This window comes from Charadrius vociferus, unplaced genomic scaffold, assembly GCF_000708025.1.
Source record: "Charadrius vociferus isolate BGI_N301 unplaced genomic scaffold, ASM70802v2 scaffold756, whole genome shotgun sequence".
NCBI lineage: Eukaryota > Metazoa > Chordata > Aves > Charadriiformes > Charadriidae > Charadrius > Charadrius vociferus.
In genome coordinates, this window is record NW_009648877.1 from 209,284 (window position 1) to 232,112 (window position 22,829).

General features: G+C 39.5%; 1 protein-coding gene across 1 annotated transcript in view; it reads left to right on the forward strand.

The window, feature by feature from the left end:
* DGKI (diacylglycerol kinase, iota) overlaps nucleotides 1-22,829 on the forward strand; it is a 125,348-nt gene that overhangs the window by 45,946 nt on the left and 56,573 nt on the right. Inside the window, exons 19-21 of the mRNA XM_009887059.1 lie at nucleotides 6,728-6,828; nucleotides 18,317-18,396; nucleotides 20,234-20,278. Coding sequence (XP_009885361.1) covers nucleotides 6,728-6,828; nucleotides 18,317-18,396; nucleotides 20,234-20,278 — 226 coding nt within the window. The remainder of the gene's footprint in view (nucleotides 1-6,727; nucleotides 6,829-18,316; nucleotides 18,397-20,233; nucleotides 20,279-22,829) is intronic.

Below are 22,829 nucleotides of genomic sequence, written 5' to 3' on the forward strand. Positions count from 1 at the left end.
TGGATATCTTCTTACAGAAGGGTAGACTTAAAAAAACATAAAAATTAAATTAACTATTTATGTTAGTGAATGTCTACAGATTTTAAGAATTTCCATAAAGCATGCCCTATTCCTTATAATAGGAATTATTCAATATCTAGGGGATCTTCTGTATTCTTGTGGAAAAGTCAAATGCTATTTGTTGGATAGAAAGTAACAGAATTTCTTCGTACTCTTCAGCCACTTTGCATCTAAAAAAGGAAAGAAAGTAATTCTCTATTACTGAAATTACGTATCTTTTTGCTGTGAACGGAATAATCTTGAGAGGACCTTATAACATCTCTGTAGAATCTTTCATAGTTTGTTTCAACTAAACAATGTGCATAGCTTTTCTACAAGGCTCATTTGGATTATTATTTAATAATGTCCTGAACGTGCACTTCTGGTCCATACTAATCAAAAGTCCATCAGCTAAAATTCAATATGGTAAACTAGCCTATCTGTGCTCCTATCTATGCTATTTAGGTTTGTGTTTAAATGAAACCATTATAGCTAATCAACATGAATGAACAGAATGTTTCAGTTGACCTGAATATGTATTTATGGTCCCATGGGGCATATGACCTTTAGGATGTAATTCTGTGGATTGGCGTGTTTGGGGAATGAGGTTCTTAATTAGATTCTTTAGGAGGTAATGGAATTCATTCATCTGTACTTTAAATTACGTTTCATTGACTATGTAATACACCATTTTGAAGAATAATAGGTGTAAGAAATTTAAATATTTTAGGTTGAATTGCAGTGCAACAATCCCCCTAAATTTATTTATAAATTGTTTACTGCTGTATCTGGAAAGCTTTTTTCCTGTCCTTACAGTTGAGCAAGTTGTTTTATACAGTGTTTAGAAACATCCATTTCTAGTAATACTGTACTAATGTTTGCTTCCAGTGACATTCATCGCCCTATTATTAGTTTTTACATGGACAGGCTTATGTACTTAAGCTTTGTGGTTTCTGAATACGCCAAGTTTGTCTGAACAAGACAAACTGTGCAATTTGTATAATAATATGGATTATTATCACTAACTGAGAGGACTACAGAAGTATTGATGGTGGAAGTGTTTTCCTCAGCTGCATTAAATAGAGCTCTGTATGGAGCTCATGAGTTTTGTGAGTGAAGGAGTTAATTAGCTGGATGATGAGGACAATATTCCATGGTGTCAACTGGCAGTCTGAAAGCACGAAGAGTGAATATTCACATAGTGAATTTTAGAGCCAAAGCTATATTGAATAGGTAATAAATTTTAGTGCGACGGTAATATAATGTCAGCCAACAACCATATTAGTAATATAATAATATAATGTCAGCCAACAACCATATTCTGTCAGAGCAAAGAGTATTTGCAAATAAATCATGAACAACAGCATTGGATTCCAGTCACTGAGTAAATGGGTTTTTTTGTGTATTATGTGTATATATGTACATATTTATAGATGTATGTATGCCCATATATATGAGTTATGAACGTATTACGTGTGACTGGACTTAGCTAAGTATATAAAATCTCTACCCTGTAGAAAGGACTTCTTAGCGTTCATATTTCTGATAATAGTTTATCTTCTATAGAAAGCTGCTGTTTCCAAGGCTCCATTTTTATGACTAAGATAGCTGAACTTTTCAAATGAGCAAAATGGCAAGTCATGTTTCTCTCCCGGTGTTAAGTTTTAGCACACGCAGCTTGTTTATGTAGTAGTAGTTCCATGTCTTTACAAAAAAGGGGTGAACAGGAGGAGAAACAGGAGAACAGGAAACTCTGACACTTGCCAGCTGATTACCCTCCCACACTTGACCTGAAAAGGAACTGTTTCTCCTCAGGTAATACATTACATTTAAGATGGTGAGCTTGGTTTTTCCATAGAAGCAAATTCAGAGATATACAGTGCACTGATGTACCAAAAAGTTATACTTTTTACAAAAGCATGGGCAGTACACTTTTAAATATTTTCTATTTAAAAGGTGCTTTTGGAGAGTGTATTTGGCTCCTGGAGCAACAAAAATATTTTAGACTTGCTGTTGTTTCCTCTTCCAGTTCCAAGCAAATAAAAAAAAAAAAGCTTGCTCACTTCTTTTCAGATAAAAGGACTAAATTGACTCAAGAAGGTGATGCTGGAGATGCAGTAGGTTGCCACCGGCTTCAAGACAGGAAAGAGAAGGTGCATTTGGAAAGAGAAGGTGCACATTTTCCTTTCTTATGTGGCATTAGGTAGTGAGTCAGCAGAGCTACAGAATTCAGTGTTGTCTTTCTCTCCCCTTGATGTCCAGACACTACCCTGTCCTCACAGGGAGGTTGCAGGGAGACAGATGGTAATTAAATAAGGATTGGCAGATGTTGGCATGAGGCTCAACATCCCTCCCCTCCCCTTTTTGCGGGTTTTGAGCACTGAATATAGAGTGAACATGACCATCCTTTCACTTTGACATAAAGGCTCCAAACATACACTTGGAGAAGCTGTTCTGTTTCCCTGTCTTCCTTTCCTCTCCATTTTCATGAGATATCCAGATTATCCACGGCAATGATGTGTTTGAAATGAGGCCAGTTGTGTGGTAGGATGTAAGTCTACCACTAACTCATTGATAATGGTTGCCAAGAAAGTTTGAACTTGCGTTTAGACACTGAGAAGCAAAAAGCACCACCATAACTGCTTCTACTCAGCTTTTGTAGTATTTTCATGCCAAAAGAGTTGTTACAAGCAAAGCAAAGCAAAGCACTATATAAGGAAGATAGGTCTACTGATTTTTTTTTTGTTTGTTTGTTTCATTGTCTTCCCAGAGGACTAAAAAGTCTTGGGTCTGGATGATAATTTAAAAAAAACTTAGTAGGAAATGTAGACAGTTATTAGAATTATTTGTAACAATAACTGTTCAGGCAATCATGCAAATATTTTCAGGCATTCCATTTTCAGCTACAAGTAGAAAATCTTGGTGGGACTCTGGGGAAAAAAGCAACACACAAAAAAACCACTGTCTTGTTACTGAAAATCTAACTTTTTACCTTAATGAAGGTAGCCTTGGGGAAGAATAGGTAGATGGCCTTGGTAATAAGGGATTGAATTTTGGGCTGAAGAGTTCTGGTGAATTCTTGCCTCTGTCAGAGATTAAGTGTGTGAACTTGGCTACATCACTCCTTCCTTTTATTTTTTTTCTTCCTCTTTCTTACTGAAGCCAGGGACTGTAGGAAAAATTATCATTTCTGAAAACTCAAACATAATCTTTACATATAAGTACTAAACAGAAATATTGAAACAGCAACTTTTCAAATCACTTCTGATTCAATGATGATTGTTCTGGATCAGACAAAAAATTACTCACTAACAGTTGTGGGTTTTTTAGTGGCCCCAGGCTTGCTTGAGTTGTTTCACCTCAACATCTGGAAATGGAAACAATTACATGACTGAGACAAGCTCACAGGGAGACATGGAAGCTGGGAAGAGGATCACCTGCCTGGTCCCCAGTATTTCCCACAATAGAGCACAGCTTGTCTCCAGTTGCCTGTATCAGGCACACTCCTGTCCTGCCATGCATCTAAGGCACATGAGAAAGGCCAGTGTGTGAAAGGAGAGGAAGTGAAATTTTGAGTGGGAAGTATTAAAGGTCTTGTAGCTGTAGTAAATTCTGCACAGACAGTGCAGAGGTACAAAAATACATAAACAAATTCATCTCTTAACAGTGGAGGACACCAGTAGGTTGTTGGGAAAGCCAAACTGATGGGGTACAATGGATATTTGGAAGACAAGTATCAGTCAGATATCTGCTACGGAAGATCTAAAAGGTTGAATCACGGAGAAAAAGGAGTCAATGATCTTCTATGAGGAGTTAAAATTACAGTTTACCTTGGGAAGGTGCAAAGTTCCTGTGCTAAATTGTTTTCCCTCTAGTCTGGAGAGCAGCACTGGGCACTGCAGCACAGGGTCACAGAGTGGAAGGGAGCATCTGAGCATCATAGATAGAGGAGCTCTGTAGCAAGAAATAAACGGAAAAGAGCAAGTAGAGGGGGCGGCTATGGTGTGGTTCTGGTTTGAAGGGTGAACATTTCCTATGCTGGGCTGTGTAATTCCTGCACAGGAGCATCAGCTTTTGGTCAAATGGGTATTTTGAGCTGGGGATCGGAAAGCATATTTTTTAATAGAGTTCCAGCTTGGGTTGCTCAATGATTTCAACACAACAGTACACATTTGGTTCTGGTTTCAGGAGAAACAACAGTTTGAGACAGTTTTGGGGGGTTGGGTTTACACTTGGCTTAATTCAGCACATAGCAAGGATGGCTGTCCTTGTAGCATAGTCAAGTGTCACATCAAAAATAAATTGCTGAATTCTGTCTCTCCACCCCTTTTCCTGCCAGCTGAAGTCAAAGAAGTAGAGGCAATTCTACCTTTAGGCAGTTCCTTCCCCACACCTACCAACAACCCCCAGGTTGTGAATTGATTAACTAGAAGACTGAGATGCCCTCATCATCATCATGTGTGGTGGCAGAACATTATGGGAAAAGCAACATAGCTTCTTCCCCTCTTCTACCAGTGCATAAAAGGCTTCACTTTTCAGAGCTGTCAGTCTGTAATTTTCATGAGCCCTACTATATGCACTGAATTATTTCTTTTCTCTCCTCAGACAAAGACTATGCATTTAAATTCCTATGTTTTCTGACTTAAACATTTTCTTACCTTTTCTTGCCTAAAAAATAAAATCTCCCATGCTTTTATTAAGCTTGCATTTTAGAGAATTTGAAAGGGAATGTAGTTCCTCAGACTAATTTCTCAGTCAGCCAGGTGACATTTAAACTTGTCTTAAAAAGAAAAGAGAGCAAGAAAGAAGTGTCAGACTCAGTGCAATTATGTTCTTGTTCCATCTATGCACCTTTCTCCTCCATTTGCATGGACTCATCTTTGAGTGACTGAGCCAGCTGTAGAGCTGGAGAGTGCTGTTCTGTAGGATGACGTAAGGGCATCCGAGTTAGAAAGCTGCCCCCTGAAGCTGTGTTGGAAGTTACCATCCCAGGTGATGGTTATCAAACTGCAAAAGCTTATTTTAAATATGGGAAGTCTGCTGATATCTTGGGGCACTTCGATGCAATAGTCCTTGTCAATCAGCACAGGAAAAACATTGGGCAGCCTATATGTTTGAGCGTGTCAGTCTTGCTGCCACTGTTAAGCATTTGTGATTTTTTTTTCAGTTATTCTTCATGTTTTCTTCAGGTTTATTTTCTTCATTAGTATAGAAGCTCCTGTTCAGAATGTGAATTTCTTCAGTGCAGCTCCTTCTAGTTTGTTGTTTTACACTCTGATTTTGGAGACACCCTCAATTCATTATCCTTTATCACTTTTTAGACAGAGTGCTTATGCCAATAGAGCTTTTTTTAAAGTAGGATTTGATTTGCAATCTTTATTTTTGTCTGTCCAGATGTGACAGCTGTTTATACCAACAGAGAGAAAGCATGCAATAAACTAATGCTGTAATAATTGCTAATTGACATCCCAGTGGCTCTACCAAGAGATGGGCCATGTGTGTTTTGTCAGGTCTGCAGTATTTTTCAGGTAAAAAAAAAAAAGTGCTTTCTAGTTTAAAAAGAAAGAAAAACTTCACATTTTTGAAATGTGGCTTGTCCTGATCAGTGCTGAAACTAGCAGTGCAAATGCTGCGAGTCAAATATCTTAAAACTGATACAAAGAAAAAAAGCAAGCCTGTATATTTATGACAGTGCACAGTATTTCAGCTTTTAAAAGGCAGTGTGTGTATTCAGTGGCCATACCACTGGCGGACTTCTGTTACTAACTAGATTAAAACAGAGAAAATAGGTGGTATTTTGGTGGAAGCACAAGATGAAGAATCTACTTTTAACTGGGCCAGTTCTTGCAGGACAGACGTTTGATATATGCATTATAATACACAGGTTTTCTATCTTTCTTTAAATGTGGCCAAGTCAATTTACATAACATCCAGCTAAACTTACAAAATCAAGTAATAGGTTACAGTAAGTTGGAAGCCAGCACGAAATCAAAACAAAGCTTTTCAGGATGACTTCCAATACTTAAATTTATAGATAGGGACCACTGAGTGTTTCAAAATTATATAGACAGTTGAGGCATCTAAATCTGGCTGAAATGTGTAGAAATGAGGTTCCTGTGCTGCTACTTGCTTTTAAAAGTCCTCCTGGGTTCAGTGTATTGGACTCACTACTGTGGAAATCCATTTCTTAGCCACATTTCTGCTGCTTGTTTCCCAGAACAGTAATGCTGAATGAGGATCCTCCAGGGATATGAGAGTGGATGTTCTCGTGGGCAGAGGAATGGTTGTCCTGAGAGACTTCCCAAGAAGGCATCTGTGTCCTGAAACACAGCTTGGCAGATCTACTGGCTGTGGTAGGGCCTTAGGGATGTACAAAAAGGCAAACTGCAGAAGGGAGGGGTAGCTCTGTAGAGATTAGAGAACTCGGAAAAACCTCTGCAATTCCAGACCACACAGCCAGCAGATGGGCTTCTTGATCTTGCTTGTCATTTACGGTCTACTGTCTATGTTGTTGTGCGGTGGGTAGTCATAAATTTAAACGTGGTGATGGGCCTGTGAGGAGTTGCCCGTTTTGAAGAGGCTTGCTCTTTTTATTCCTTCAGAGAAGATTAAAATCACTTCATATCCTGTTTTCATTTTACTCTTCCATGGAACGCTTCATCTAAGTAGCTTTCTTCTTTTCTTGCAGTCCTCATTCCATCCCAGATCGCCTGCGGATCAGAGTGAACAGGATTAATTTACAAGAATATGAGGGGCTACATTACGACAAGGAAAAGCTCCGGGAAGCTTGTAAGTTGGAAGAAGCCAGGTTGTAGCTGCTGTTGGTACAGCATTCTGTATGAATGTTACATTAACTAAAAAAACCCCAAAACAACAACAACAAAAAAAACCCCAAACGCAAGGTCAAGCATACATTTTTGGCTGAGTCATGTGGAGCTTATATTTATCTATCTGTGTATATATGCACATACATATTATCTCCCTAGAAATACCCTTTCTATAAAAAGCATATGTAGACAATTCAGCTGTTTTCTTACTTAACTATGCCTTCTGCAAGTTGATTTTATTTACTGTAAAATAAGTGCTTTTCACACCTGTTTTTTTTTTTTAATTAACATCTTTCTGTTGGTTCTGCTGGGTTTCTACTAGTGTGTGTAACTACTTGAAACTGAGTGGGGGGATCATGATTAATTTCATATTGAAAATGTGCTCTGACCTTGAACGTGGTTTTTGCACAGGTGCATTTATCTTGGGAAGCAAATCTGGCTTCACCAGTCCCTTATTCTTTACCAGCCTTTAGTTTTCCACATAAGAGAATAATCACTGTTTTGTTTCCTCATATAATGGTTTAATTGCCACATTCAGGGGTAAGTCAAAAGCAGACAGCCAGTTGCTTTGGCAACATTGATGATGATGATCCGTACTTAAAAATGGAGTTCCTTTCCTTGGTGACACACAGTCATTAATCAATGGGGGACATGGCTGCTTGTGATAACAATTTAATAGTCTTGTTCATGCATCTGGCTCATTATTCATATTAAATTACAAGCGTGACTGTTTGTTGTGCAACAAAGCTTCAGCTCCCTCTGTAACACAGAGCTCTCTGGTAATTACAGGATGACAATCCTTTTAATTGGTTTGCTTATCTTACTGTTGGAAGATAGTTAAACTGTTTCACTTTCACTCCTCCAGTGCCACCCCTCCTTGGTCTCCCAGTTCACTGTATCTCCTTCCAACAAAAGAACTGAAATGGCTTAAATTTTACTATAGGTCCTGACAGCCTTTTCTGAAGTTTCCGTTAGTGGATTTTGGTCATTATTAAAGCAATCAAAGCCTTCATCACTGAACTGAGAAGAATTTTAACAGGATGACGATTATGGCTCACTGGAGAGGAATTGGCTTCAAGTTTAAATTGAATGTTTGACCTTGAGTAGGCCATATTGAGCCCATGTCTATCCAACCCTGTCAGAAACAATATCTAGTTCATTTGATGTTTCATCCTACAGTTTCCCAGGAGGAGGAGAACTATCCTCATCCATCCTCACTATGGACGTAAATTTTGTCTGTGTGTATTTACTATATATTGTGTAGTCCTTAAAAGCCATTTACGCGTTCTGATACAAAATATACACCTTTTTACATTGTTGTTACTGCAGTTGTAAATGAGGATTTATGTTATTTGTCGTCTGAAAAAAAAACCCAAAAAAAACCCCCCAAAAATACCAGAGAGTGATCTAGAACCTCTGAGATTTGGTTTTAGGTTACACATGCATTTGATCACTGGATGTGTGCTTAAGAGCAGATGTTTGTCCACAAAGAGTTAAAATGATTGCTTTTGGACATTGGCAGGCCCTTTGCAGTAAGACCCTTTTTTCTCTTTTTCAAGTTGCTGCATGGCCAGCTTGATAATAGACATAGCTGGACCGGAGTATCCTCCCTAGAAGTTTTTAATGAAGTTGTTTTTCCTATCTGTCCTCCTTTAGCTGTCTCAGTAATGCTTGTCATTACTGTTCTTAGATTAAAATATGAGAAAGCAAATAATATCACCATAAACCTAGAATAAATCTGAAAAGATACTTTACCTTACCCTTTTCAGTTATTAGGAATGTCCTGTGTAAGAACATATAACTTACAGCATACGCTGATGGTCATCAGCCTACTTCTCTGGACATATAGCTTAAGTGTCTCCTATAAGAATTGTCCAACCTTTAGGTTTCAGGAGGCTGATCTTGATTTGAGGACTTCTGGGTGATGCTAATTACAACTGAAGGAAATTATGTACGGGAAGAGAAGTGCTCTCTGAACAGTCAGAAAGCAAACTGTTTTAAATATTCTAGCTAGCTCCTTGAATTCCATGAAGGAAAAAATGGGAAATCCCTGTGGTTCACTGAGCACAGACCTAACGTGCCAGTTTTCCTGTGACTTAATGCAAGATGCTTGCATCTCTTCTGGAAACTGAGGCATAGCCAGTCATTGAGCTGTATGGTTACACTATAGTACTTAAGTTTTCATGAGGACGGAAGCTGGAAAATCACATAAGTCTTCCTTCTAAGACAAGCAGATAGCCATTTTAATTGCATTTCTGACATAGCTAATTGGATACATTTTAAATGGTTTTCTGGTGGCAGGTCGATGGATTGCTGCTTGCCTGTCTCTATCGTATCCTAATATTTGCATGAAATAATTGTGCTGACTACATCCTCATCAGCAAATTGTTTCATGGAGCGTTGCCACTAAAAGTTACTTGGCTAAAGGGGGAGGAAGGGAATGCTGAGGGAGGAGAAGTGACTCTCCATCCTATATCAAAGTGATTATGGAGAAAGGGGGGTGGAAATAAATAAATTTCAATGGCCGGTGAATAACTGAAATTTTGTCAGTCTGAATCAAAAATGTAAATACAAATAATATGTGTGCACTAGCAAAATACAACAGCGCTTGTATTGGGCCCTGTTTCTGCAATAGTGTTTTTACAAGGCCTGTTACCCTCAGTGGGGTTAGCTTTCTTCAGCACGACCGCAGCTCCCAGGTGCATGTATGTATGTCTCACTAGATGCTTGCAAGAGACACAATTTACATACCTGTTCAGGCTTTGGCAGAATACCAACTTAATTCCAGAATACTATACTTACTGTCCATTCCCTGCCCACAAGGATTAAAAGCACTTTTACCTCCCTAAATCATTTGAAAAACAAACCAGAATCTCACAGCAATCTGAACAGGAAAAGGAAGGCAGTTAATAACTAGTCATGCTGTTATCCCTGAAGGAAAAACAGCAAAGAAGCTATTATGGTTTTTTTGCCTGTTACATGTCCCCATAATAGAGTTTTGAAAGCTCTGACATCAGTGTAGTAATCGGGATCATTTTAACTCACAGTAAATACATTTCACTCCCGTTATTTGCTTGAAATACTGATTTGATTCTATCAACTACTTGACCTAAAAGTGCACTTCCCAATGTATAGCAACTCGTCATACAAACTGTTCCATGAAGATTAATCTTCACTCTGCTGGAGGTGGACACCTCATTTTGAAAACCTCATGAGCAATTAAAGAATGTCATTTTGTCCTCTGAAGGGCACGACTGTTCTTAGCCCATTCTCCTCTGTTGCTTTCTACTTCTCTTGTCACAGCAGCTGGCATTTAACCAAGATACTGTTTCTGAATTGTCCCTTTCTTCCTTCCCCATGCTCCTTCTTTTCTCCTTCATTCTTTCTTCTGTCAACATTTCAGTATTGTCTGTGGGATGATTGATGATGGTACAGAGGATGCTTATTGATCCTTCAGCGAGGAGGGGTGGATGCTTCCATGCACTCCTTTAAGAAAGGGATATGTGCTGGCATTTTAGTTATTTTGTAACATTCTTTGCTGCAAATATAGTTGTCTTCTGTAACACTTCCCTATATATGCCCCAGGCATTTGTCACCCTAGTCACCAGCTTCACCACCTTCTGCCTAGCATGACAGTCGTACGTTACACAACCATAACCAAGACTATCATATTCAAAAAGTAAGTTGGATTGATGTTTCTAGACGGATGGAACTTAATTCTGTCCCTCTTGCCTGCGTTTCTTCTGTGCGCTCTCTCTGCCTTCTTGTCATTACAGAAAAGTGTGATCCAAAGCAGCATTGTGGGAGAACAATTGAGTTATTTTTGAAACAGCAAAATCTTTCTGTTTATGACACCCTATTTTTCCCTTTCCTATGTTACTAAGAAATTCCTGACAATGGAGAAATATGCAGAAATTAATTATATTAAAATCGACAAAAAAAACAACCAACCATAAACTAGTTAGTGATCAAGTGGTCTTCAGCCCTTCTTAGTCCTTCCTGCCAACACTATTGTAGATTTGCACCATGAAGGCGGAGCTGTGAAATAGCTCACCATCAGCAATAGCTGCGCAGGTTTTGGGTTTGTTTGTTTTTAAATAGGATAAGTCAGTTCTTACTGCCCTTAACTTGTTAGTTTGTTTGCTTTAGCTATGGAGAACCGACCTTAGTTTCTTCAATACCACTAAGATTAAGGAGGGATAATACCTGACTGCAGTGGTGGCAGTATCAGAAATAACTCTCGGCTCTGTAACAGCTCTGGGTTTCCCACTCTGTCTTTTACACAGAGGCAGCTGTTCCTTGTCTCCCCTTGAATAAAATGGCACGCTAAATTAGAAAGCCATTTTTAAAGAAAATTTAGTTCTATGTGTATAACAATTGAACTATCTGCAATATAACAGTCCTTTTCTCTGCAGCCTCCTTGTTTTGTGTGTGTGGCAGTGGGGGATGGTGTAACACAATGTGATGATAACCTCAAATCCTTGTCGCTGATTACATCTAGCCAGATGTCTATATTGCATATGTTCCTGCCTTTAATTTCTGTGGGTTATCTGAGTGTTTTGGGGTCATGCTAGGAGTTCTTATCCTAGATGCACAGAGGTACATGGAGTGACAAGCTTGTGAGTCATTTGGCATGTGTACAGGTACAGATATAGTGCCCAGTGATAGGACAAGGGGTAACGGGCACAAGCTTGAACATAGGAAGTTCCATCTTAACATGAGGAGGAACTTCTTTCCTTTGAGGGTGGCAGAGCACTGGCACAGGCTGCCCAGAGAGGTTGTGGAGTCTCCCACTCTGGAGACATTCAAAACCCGCCTGGACGCTGTCCTGTGCAACCTGTTGTAGGTGACCCTGCTCTGGCAGGGGGGTTGGACTGGATGATCTCCAGAGGTCCCTTCCAACCCTGACCATTCTGTGATTCTGTGATATACTGTAGCTTCCTCATATCAGCAATATACTTATCGCAGTTTGGGAGTCACTGATCTATGAAATGCATTCTGATACTTTAAGGCTCAAGGATATGGCAGATGAAGTTAATTTGGACATTATTCCATGTGATTGTGAGCAACTAGCTAAATAAGAAAAGGTCAACACTGAGTACTTTGTATTTACATCCTGAATATCCCTAATATAAAGGGCATAGGGGAGCCGAGGACCTCCTGCTAGGTGGCTACTGTGGTGAGGGAAACCTGGATTAGCAGATGGAGTCAGTACAGGGGAGATTAACGACCAAAGGAAATATGCTCACATTGGCAAGTAACTTCGATCTGGATGGATTTAGGGGAGATCGGTTGTGTAGCTAGAAACCTCCTCTTTATCCTGCAAAGGAAGCACTAATGGTCAAGTATTTGTCAGGAGGTGTCTTAGAGGACATGGTGGGTTATCTGTAGAAGCTCTGTAAAAGGCAGCATTACCTACAGAGTGTCTACTAAATTTTACTCTGAATAAAAGTCACCACCTTGCTCTGACAGCTTTGTTTTATCAACGTGTATTGTGTAAACATTAGCTAATTCATGCATTTCTCTGTCATAGTAATTTAATAAGATCTGAAACTGAGAGGGTCGGATGGGTTCCTTAAAGTCACCCAGCAAGGTGAAACCAAGAGGGTAAGAAGTCAGCAGTGAGTTAAACATTGGCAACTCTGCTGCCACTGAGCTCCCAGATTCTCACGCTGGTGTATACGGATGCAAACCACTGATAAATGTTTGTAACTGAAACAGAAATGACAAAACCAAAGAGAAACTTGCCAAAGGCATTGTTTGTGTCAAAGGAAATATCTCTTTTTGCCTTTTGATGGATGAAACCTTGTGGGCTTTGTCCAGACAGCACAGTGAATTACATTTCTCACTGTAACTGACCTGCATATGCACACATGCATGCACGCATTCAAAGATCAGAAAGACACAGGAGTACAACAGAAGAAAAAGTAGAATGTGATCAGATAATTAAAGGGAGTATCACAATTAATATATATACAGATACTGAAATAGGCAACTTCAATCTTGGCTTTTTCTAACTTTGAGTTCCTGATCTTGTAGTCATAGTAACATTTATTTAACATTGTATGTCATTGCCTGGGTTGGGAGGAAGGAGTAAATCCGAAGTATTGAAATCTCATCTCATGTCACTGAGTTATAGAATCATAGAAGGGTTTGGCTTGGAAGGGACCTTTAAAGATCATCTAGTTCCAACCTCCCTGCTATGGGCAGGGACACCTTCCACTAGATCAGGTTGCTCAAACCCCCTGCCCTTGAACACGGGCAGGGGTGGAGCATCCACAACTTCTCTGGGCAACCTATTTCAGTGTCTCACCATCCTTATTGTAAACAATTTCTTCCTAATATCTAATCTAAATCTACCCTCTCTTGACTCCACATGGGGCATATTTACATTCAACACAGTACTCTGCCTTTTGAGCTAGTGGGGAAACTGTCACCTGTAAGTTTGCCATCTTTAAACTATAAGAGATGGACAGTAATACAAATAGATGTAAATACATATTTACCCTAGAAGAGTGGCAAGATACAAGAATATTAAGTTCCATTTCAGACTTTCCAGGAAATCATGCTATAGTTAGTCTTTCTGGTATAGACTTTTCTGTGAGATTTTTCTGAGCATATTCTACTTCTTTCATTTCCTTTCCTATTGCTTTTCTGATTTGATTTCCTCTTACCTTTTCAGTCTTGCCTGTTCCCTTTGGCTATCCCATCCCACACACATCCTTCCTGCCTGTCTTAGTCTGTTTCTGCAGATCTCACAGCTCAGGTTCCTGTTCCTTTTCTTAATCCTACACCTTTACTCATTGTTCAGCCAGAACTCTTCTTTCAGCTCTTAGTCCTGGTGTCCATTGCCTGCCAGTTTCAATTCCCAACTCTCCATAGTTTTCTTTCTGTAACCTGTTTCCTTTTGTGTGGTGTCTGGGACAAGTTCTCTCTTCATTTGACTTGGGCAGCTTCTTCCTTTTTGTGGCAGGGTATGGGGGAAGTCACTTGAGAGCCTGGAGGGGATGACAGCCTTCTCAAATGTGGTCTGGTTTAGTCTGATAACCTCTATTTTGTTTTACCTCCTGACATGTAAAGACTTTAAAACTGGACCACTAGTACCAAGAAAAGTAGCAACCAGTGAACCTAACGAGGCTTACTTTTTGTCGATATAATAATAAACAAAAGGGATCTGAAGTGACACATGCCTTAGATTTGTGTGGTAAGAAAATCCTTTTGCACAAACTTAGTTGTATTAAAACCATACCGGGAAAGCCAAATCTCATAATATATATGTCTGAATATTTTAGAATTCTCTCCCAAGAATTTACTTAGTCCTTCACATTTCTAATATCAGTAGAAAACCCTCAGGAAAATGACATTTTTATAACATCTTCAGTAGTGAGGATCCTTTATTTGCTACATTAAACATTCACAACCCAATGTCTAATCTCCCCAGTCCCCTGAGGTATGTCAGACTCGGAATGAGCTTTCCTGGCATTCACATCTACCTTAATGATCTGTCTTGAGGCTGTTTTGTTTGGGATTTGAGTGGGTTAATCATGGTGTTTAGATCACAAATTGAATCCTTTCATAACAATAAATGGGGAAGTTAATTGAATTTTATTTTTTCTTTGTGGTGTCATATGCAGTATATTCAGGCTTTTTCCATTTGTGTTCTCAGTACTATTAAAGAGTTCCCTAGCTTTAGGTATTCAGCATAATCGGCAGTTAATAGGTGGAAGATTTCTTCTTTGTTTATAAATTCCATAGCTAATTTAATGAGGACTTAGGAAATCACTGCTAATCTTGCAGTCAATTAGAGCATCATGCTAGCCATACTGCTGCACCTACTCCACCCTCCTGCTGCTGGTACTCAATTTTGGTTAGTGTTGCTGGGAACAAAAAGCTTTCCACAGTACTTGTTCAGAATATGAAGCAACTGTCCGCCTGTCTCATCTCCTGGGGTTCTTGCACTGCTGCTCATCACTGTAGCTTTAGAGTCTGTATCCACAGCTCCCTGGACAAAGTCCTTTTTGCCATTCAGGGAGCACAAAGAAACTGGGAGCTTGGAGGCAAGGGGCCAGAAGAGCAGGCGCCTTGGGAGAAAAATATCTGGCACTTGAATGCTGTGGCTTGGCTCATGATCTGAGACTATCCCGTATTTTTGGCATATTCCCATGTCTGGATATATCCATACATTCATAGGAGTGGACAGCATACAGGAAAGTTGCTCTGCCATGCCTGCGCTCTCAACGACAAACTGTCCTCTCATCTCCCACCTGGCATACCTAGTAATCACTGTGTCCCACAGCACTGCTCTGTACTGTCCACATCCTCATTCACACAGGGCTATTCAGAGAAGGCAGAAGTTCATTTATCCCTGAATGGAACTGCCCACAACGACATTGAATGCCATGCCTGTTAACTGTATGCCTTGAACTGATTGACCATAACTTACCTCATTTTGCCCCTATTGCAGAGCATGGCCCTATATTTAGAACGAGCAACAATCCCGTAGTTTCAATCCCATTATCAATCACTAAGGATTTGCTTTTGTTTTCAAATAGCAGCTATTGTGAAGCACTTTGAAAATCTTGGCTGCATTGTGCATACTTGCTGTGGTTTATGATAAAAATGAGAGCTGGGAACATTTTTCTTGCTGAAAGCCAAATGGGTCTTGCAAAAAAAAACCAACAAAAATCCCCACCACAAAACCAAACAAACAACACCTTTGGCAAGCAATACTTTAGCACATACTGTAGTGTTATCCAGTAATGACTTAAAAGAATTGTCAAATAAGCATGAACTATATAGAATGGAACCATTTGAGACCCACCTCACGCACCTTATCCCTTAGCTAGCCATTGACCCATAAAGCCATAGGACATGCTAATTTGGGATTTCCAGGCAGTAAAAGTCGCACATCTCTTTTTAAGAACAAAGTCATCCAGCCCAGAATTCCAGCATTGTTCTATGACCACCAAAAATAAATGGGACATAATTTAAGTAGACCTATACAAATGATGAAGAAAGTAATGATTCACAGATGAGGCCCGTTAATATCACTGCTAAACTATCTACTGCATATTAGTGTTTTCAGATGTTTTGGTGGATTTCTTTAGAATTCCAAATGTTCGTAAGGTCCTTTTCCTTTGGGCTGTCAGGAATGGTGATAGTAAAGGATTTCAATTTTGTGTTAGCCGCATTGTTCTGACAGGTCAAAGCTCTGGTCCCCATTAAGTGCATATACTCTTCCATGAGGGAAGGAATTTAATAGACGAGACAAAATCGGTGGTGACATTTTATGAGCCAGTGGTGTAGCTCCCCAGTGCTCTGTAGCTATTGGAGGTGCAGTCATGTCTGCTGCAATTCACTTTTTAGTGCTATAAATGAATTTAACAAATGCTTCTTTCAGTAAGGGCTGCAGAGGGATCTGCTGAATTGAAACTAGATAGCCATTAAGTACTCGCTACCAAGAGCTTAAGGGTCTCCTGTCAGAGCAGGTTAAGCAATAATAAACACTAAGCAAAGAGAATCAGTCTGTAACCCGCAGCGTCGGAGCGCGTAAAGCCAACCTCGCAATTGACCCTCGTTCCACTCGCCTGTCTCTTAGTCTCTGTTCTGTAATGAAAAAATCTGGGAGGTCGCACTGAGCACCATTCCCTTTTGGCCGTTCTGAAAATGAGCAGGTGGATTGGCATCACTATCAGATGTCAATGTTGCTTCAGAAGAAGTGCAAGTTCTTCCCTGGTCTTCCTGCCTGTTCCTTCTTTATTTGCTTGTTTCTCCCTCCACCTTTTTTTGCCCCCTGCTTCTGTTTCTTCTGGATTCATAGTTCTTCTTCAAATTGCTTTCCAAACACGCTGCTGGCAGCATTGTTGATGTGCCCTGAGAGCCCTGGGCTGGCCTCTGAGGCCCGTAATGACCTTGACTGCCTTAGGTCCTCCCCTTCGCTCCTCCCTGAGACCACTGAGCTTCTCTTTGTGCTTCTAGCCTTGGTGGGCCACAAAAATAAGCCACGTTCCCCATTATCTTTTAGTGCTGTCTTGTTCTCTTATCAGAACGAAAAGCATCTTAGTAGGTAAATCTCTCTCCCACTCAATCAACTTCTTTTGAACGGCAGGAGGGGCTGCAGCACAGTTGTTGTTTTCTATTTATCCCAGAACTGTCAGTGACTTTAAGTTGCTTCTTGTTACCCGGTTACCAGAATTGTTTATGAGTTGATATCCTGCTTTCCTTCTGGAATACTTCAGATGAGGATTTAAATCTCTTTCCTGCTGCTCCCTTACTTTTTTTAGACCAGTGTTTGATTAAAGGCCCTCCAGGGAGAAAAAAGAACTTCATTCAGTGATTCAGTTTTAGAAAATCAGGTACTCAAGAGTTTTTACTTGGTTCTTTTTATTTAATGAGATGTTAGTAGGTAGCTCTCTTGGTACCTTCCTTGTGGACTCATATATCCTTTTTCCTCTTTCGTTCTTTTTGTGTTGCTTTTTTTTTTGGTTTGGTGGTTTCTGGTTTTTGTTGTTTGGTTGTGTGGGGTTTTTGGGGGTGCAAGAGCAGAATGGCAGTGGAAATCTAAATCCTCTGTTATTAAAAATGCTGCCCTCAGCTGAAGGTAATTATTTGGTCTATTTTTACAAGTTCTCTTTTTTTTTTCTCTTGGAAAATATGGAGATACTGTGGGAATTTTGTGTGTGGATGGAATAATGTCTGTTTTGATTTGAAAACAGCCTTACATCAAAATAAGATTGTGCTGGACAGTTTTCTCTGAAGTCAGGCTGTGACTTCCATTACATTAAATCATTTTTGTAGACTCCTAAGGGTTCTGAAAATGAAATACCACACTCTTATTTCAATGCATAAGAGCACCTTCCTAAACTCTTGTTCTGGGGTATGTTCCTTTCTTTGCAGTTAATAATTGATGTTGACATCAGACAATGAAGTACACAACTTAACTGAATCTGTTTTAGTTTCTTTGGTATGAAAGACAGGTGAAAAATGGAATCTTTGACAATTATGAATGGGTGAAACTAATGATGAATAATATATTCCTGCTTTTAAATGACTGTTAAGAATTAGATAGCAGAAAGCTTTTGTGAGGAAACTTAAAAAAAAAAAGGTAGTATTTAATCATAGAATCATAGAATGGTTTAGGTTGGAAAGGACCTTGAAGATCATTGAGTTCCAACCCCACTGCCATAGACAGGGACACCTCCCACTAGACCAGGTTGCCCAGGGCCATGTCCAGCCTGGCCTTGAACACCTCCAGGGATGGGGCCTCAACAACCTCTCTGGGAAACCTGTTCCAGTGCCTTACCACTCTCAGAGTGAAAAATTTCTTCCTAATGTTTAATCTAAACCTGCCCTCTTCCAGTTGAAAGCCATTCCCCCTGGTCCTATCGCTACATACCCTAATGTTCAGAGACTTCAATTAAAGAGGTTTGTCTTTGTTTTTGATTTTCCAGCCATTCCCCTAGGAATTATAGTGGTACGAGGAGATTGTGACTTGGAGACCTGTCGTATGTACATCGACCGTCTACAAGAGGTGAGGTTTTTATGAATTCAGGTATCATATATTAATCTATGTTACCCTTTTTTCAGTTCTGAGTGCAGAGGTCTAATAGTTGCAACAACCATATATTAAGAGTACTGCAGATTGCCTGCTACTGAAAACAAAACTTTAGGGTTGTGATATGATATTAAAAGCAGGAGTAGGATCAAAAAATATTTTCTAAACAGGAAATGAAAAGTCATACAGACTCTTTTTAAGTGGTAGCAGAATTGACATGGATGGGTGTGTTTACTTCTCCTTGAACTGGAATGGAATACCAGGACTCTCCACATACCGTGCTGAAATTACACAAATTGGTGATTAGAAAGTGTGTTATGTAAGGATAAACATTGGGATATTCGAGTGGGACTAATTATGCAAATGTCATTCTCTAATACTATCATGGAGAAATCTGAGACACCAACAAACACTACAAATATCAACTAGATGTTTCCAAAAACACAGAAATATATGCTCATGCAGCTAATAGCTAATAATAATGTTGCTCTTATTGTCTGGAACACCTTGCCTTGCTAGAGTTCATTCTACAATACAGCCTGGGAAATGGAGACTCCAAATGCCCCATTACCTGGGTAATTTTAAGTGTGTATGCATTTAGTGATAAAACTAATGGATTTTCATTATGATACTGTCTCTGATGTTTTAATCCTTTATTGATACCTTTCAACAACATTTACACGTGTGAGGCCATTATGTAGGTTTCTAAATAGGTGGTTCTATTAGAGCTATGAACCTCATCCCTCCCACTGAACTCTTTGGCAGTCACTGACTTCTCTGTGGTTTTGAAACTCTGCACTTGTAGGATGAATGTGGGCCTTAGTATCTCATTACAGGCTTTCACTTTTTTTTTGCATTTCAGCCAGGATTCCCTTCATCAAATGCATTTCTGAACATTCAGACCTGAGGTGTGGCTATTATTATCAGACATAAAATCATACTGTAAGGTGATGCATATTTGAGGTATCTGGTGATGGAAAATTACAATTAAATAATTGTAATCTTGTTCTCAGCAGATTACAAATGTGATGTCATACTGAACTCAGGCAACTTACTGTCACCAGTATTGGATGCCGAGTAGTTGTATAGCGCTGGAGGAAGAACAGCTAGAAGCTGTGGTTGAATTACCCGTAGTGGTTGTGGAGGAACTCTGTTTCTCCAACCTGTTGAAGGGTTTGTACTACTTTTTTGGGTGTGCTTGATTAGGCTCAGACCCCTTTGCTGGGAATGGAGGTGCCAAGTCTTTCTGCACTCTGCCAACTTGTATGCCAACTGAGGAGCTATGGTCTGTAGGCCAGACTTTTTGGTAGGCCATGTCATGAGCTAAAACTATTTGACAAAATCTCTTTTAAAATAAATTAGATTCCTGAACTCTGCTAAATACCAGGGTCATTCTTATATGACCTCCTGACATGAAGTTGTCTTAAAACAGGGAGAACTGCCAGTGGTTTTCTTTAGTGTGTTAATTACTCAGAAATATTTGCAAAAAAAAATTATGGATTTTAGCATCTTTTTCTTCATTTTGTTGCTGATATTCTAAATTCAGGTAGTTTTTCATGGAACAAATAGGTCTATGGTATGGTAACGATCCGTTAACATAATCTCTATATTTTTAAGACCATTTTTTTGACCAAATGTGTGCAAATCTAAACTTTAAGTGAGCTTTCCATGACTACTTTGTGGTGTTTGTTTCAGTGAGAAATACTTGCAAAATTATTTGTGTTTGCCCAACCACTTCAGATAGTGGAACTGCAAACAGCTTTTGTTGCTTTAATTTTTTTCATCATTGCTGTGTCTTTCATCTTCCTACTAGGACCTACCGTCGGTAACTTCTACTACACAGAGAGTTCATTACCAGGTGAGATAAGCTTTTCCTTTTAGTATCACAACAAAGAAAAGCTTAACAGCATGGACTGCACTCTTTGCATTTGAACCCAGGTTTTCTTTTTCTAAGATACCTGAATGTTAGGTGGATTTTTGAGTATCATTTACCCTCAAATGTTGAAGGTTCATTCTGCTTTCCCTGGGACAACCCTTTTCCTTGCAAACATTGTGGGATAATCTTTAAAATTAGCACATCATGATGATGTGATATTGCAAAAGCAGTGCTTTGTGTCTTGAAGTGAATGTGAGAATGTGTCCTGTAGGACAAATGACAAAGGTAAAATTGTTTCTCTGTCTGAGAAACTGAACAATAACATGTTTTATTGCATAGCTGTAGTAATAAAGGCTATCACTGAGGAAAAAAAAGATGTGCTAGCAGGCCTAACCTCTTAGTAATTCTCTTCACCACAGTCCTCCACCTTTAGTTTAACATAATCTTCAGAGTAGGGTTTTTTTGTCTGTTCTGGGCACAAATGTGCTTTTCGCATGTTGTAAACAGGTTCTAGTTTTAAGTAGCTAGTTTTTAAAATTGGTCTCTGTGCATTTTACAACTTTATTGTACAATTTATGCAATACAGAACTTGGCTTTGCAGCTGGAAGTATTGTCCAAGAATGCATATTTCTCTCAGTAAAATATTGCACTGCAGAGTGCTTAAATTGGGAGTAAATAACTGAGACGAACTCCACCGACTCCTGAGCTGATCTGAACGGCCAATTGACAGAGCGCCTGGGATCACAAGACAAGTTTGCACAGTGTTGGTTGCCTTTTCCTAGATTTAACAATGCAAGTCTTGCTGGGATCAACAGGAATGAGTTCACTGTGAAAGCATATGGAGATCCAGCTGACGGAAACCCATTGCGGTGAAATTGTAAATAATTTCTTGGGGCCTAATGATTACCTGGGTGATAGAGAATTCCAGTTTGGCCAGAATGCCTGTAAATGCGCTGAATGCGGGAAGAGACTATGATAAAATGCAATTTGGCATGTTTTCCTGGAGTTGCCTTCTTCATACCAGTTCATGGTTTGTTTCTACATATCCCTGTCCAATTTCAACCTCATATTTTTGACATTTGTATCAATCATTGTCCTGGAACCGAGTTTCAGAGCAATGCCAGTGTCTAGTGAATTGGCTGATAAAACAGCATGTATTATTCTGTTCCACTCATTATAAATTAACCTAAGTGGCTGCTGACTGCTCCATGCGTAAGAAACTGCCTGAGGTAAAATGAAGAACTAAATCTGCGTGTATGCGAAGGGCCAAAAGAGAGTGTGAAATGTCGGAAATCAGCTCCATATTTGGCTCTAACCTCTGTGGTTATAGCAGTATATAAATTAATTGCCTAGCCATCTCCTCCAGTGCATACCAGTGTGAAATCCCTATCATGCTATCAATTTTTTATGATGCTACATTTTAAATGCAGCCCCCTCTGTGTTTTGTCTTCAGTACTTGTTTGCCCTGGATTCTTCAAACACTGGTTTATTCTCAGTGGGTCATTTCTACCGACTGTCTTGTTAGGTTAATTTGAGGTTTGTTCCATGTTTGTTGGTATCCCTCTACATATTACAGAAAGTGGAAAAAGCAGGGGATAAAGGGCATGAATAAGGTACTTGAGTTGATGGAACTGTCATCTTACCTCACTAATAAGGTGCCACGGGTGCTTTTAGGTCTCATAAATGCAGTTCTCTTGCATGGTTTCTCTGCAGCTCAAAAGATGGGGAGTCAGCAGAAAACTTCAGCAAGCCCAGGCGCAAATAAGAAAAATTAAGCTAGAGTTGTTTTTCACTCTGTTTTGTTTCTCTAATGAGTTTAATTCTTATAAAATATCATTCTCATGGGCCTGAGACTTCCCAGGCTAGTTCTGGTGTTGAACTGTAATGAAGTCTTGGAAAGAGCATATCACAATATGCAATTTGTGACTTGAACTTACATTTGCCAGCGTTACCCCTATATTCATTTTCCCAGCATTACTCTGCCAGGTCTATGAATTTTTGCTCATGTGTCCTCTTTGTATCATCGACCATTTTACTATGCACTGTTATCTTTGGATGTTTTCTTCCTTTTGTCCTTTGTATCCCGGTCCTCACCTTTCTGCAAGTAGTGGGCTAAATATTACGGTACATAAAGCTTTGTGCGTGTAGATACATAGGCATTAGCAAACCTATTGGATTTCAGAAAGCCCTTGACTTTCCCATACACACCTCAGTTGGATACAAGCAAACCTAAGCATTGCACAACACCGTAAGCCCCTATTAGAGAAAGACATAGGTGTGTTCTAAATCTGATGTTTAAACCACCGAGATATGGCATTTGGTCCCCATGTGCAGACATAGTTCACTGGAGTGTTATGCTGTCTTTATCTTCATCTCTCCTGTAATGCACAGAGGTTGGGGACAAAAACCTGTATATGAGGGCAAGGTTTATGGGATCAAGTAAAATCCGTGTGTCTGAATATGGGAGAGAACAGAGACTGTTATTTTTGTCAGGGTATCTGTAGATGCAGGTGTCATGCGTCAGAAGATATAT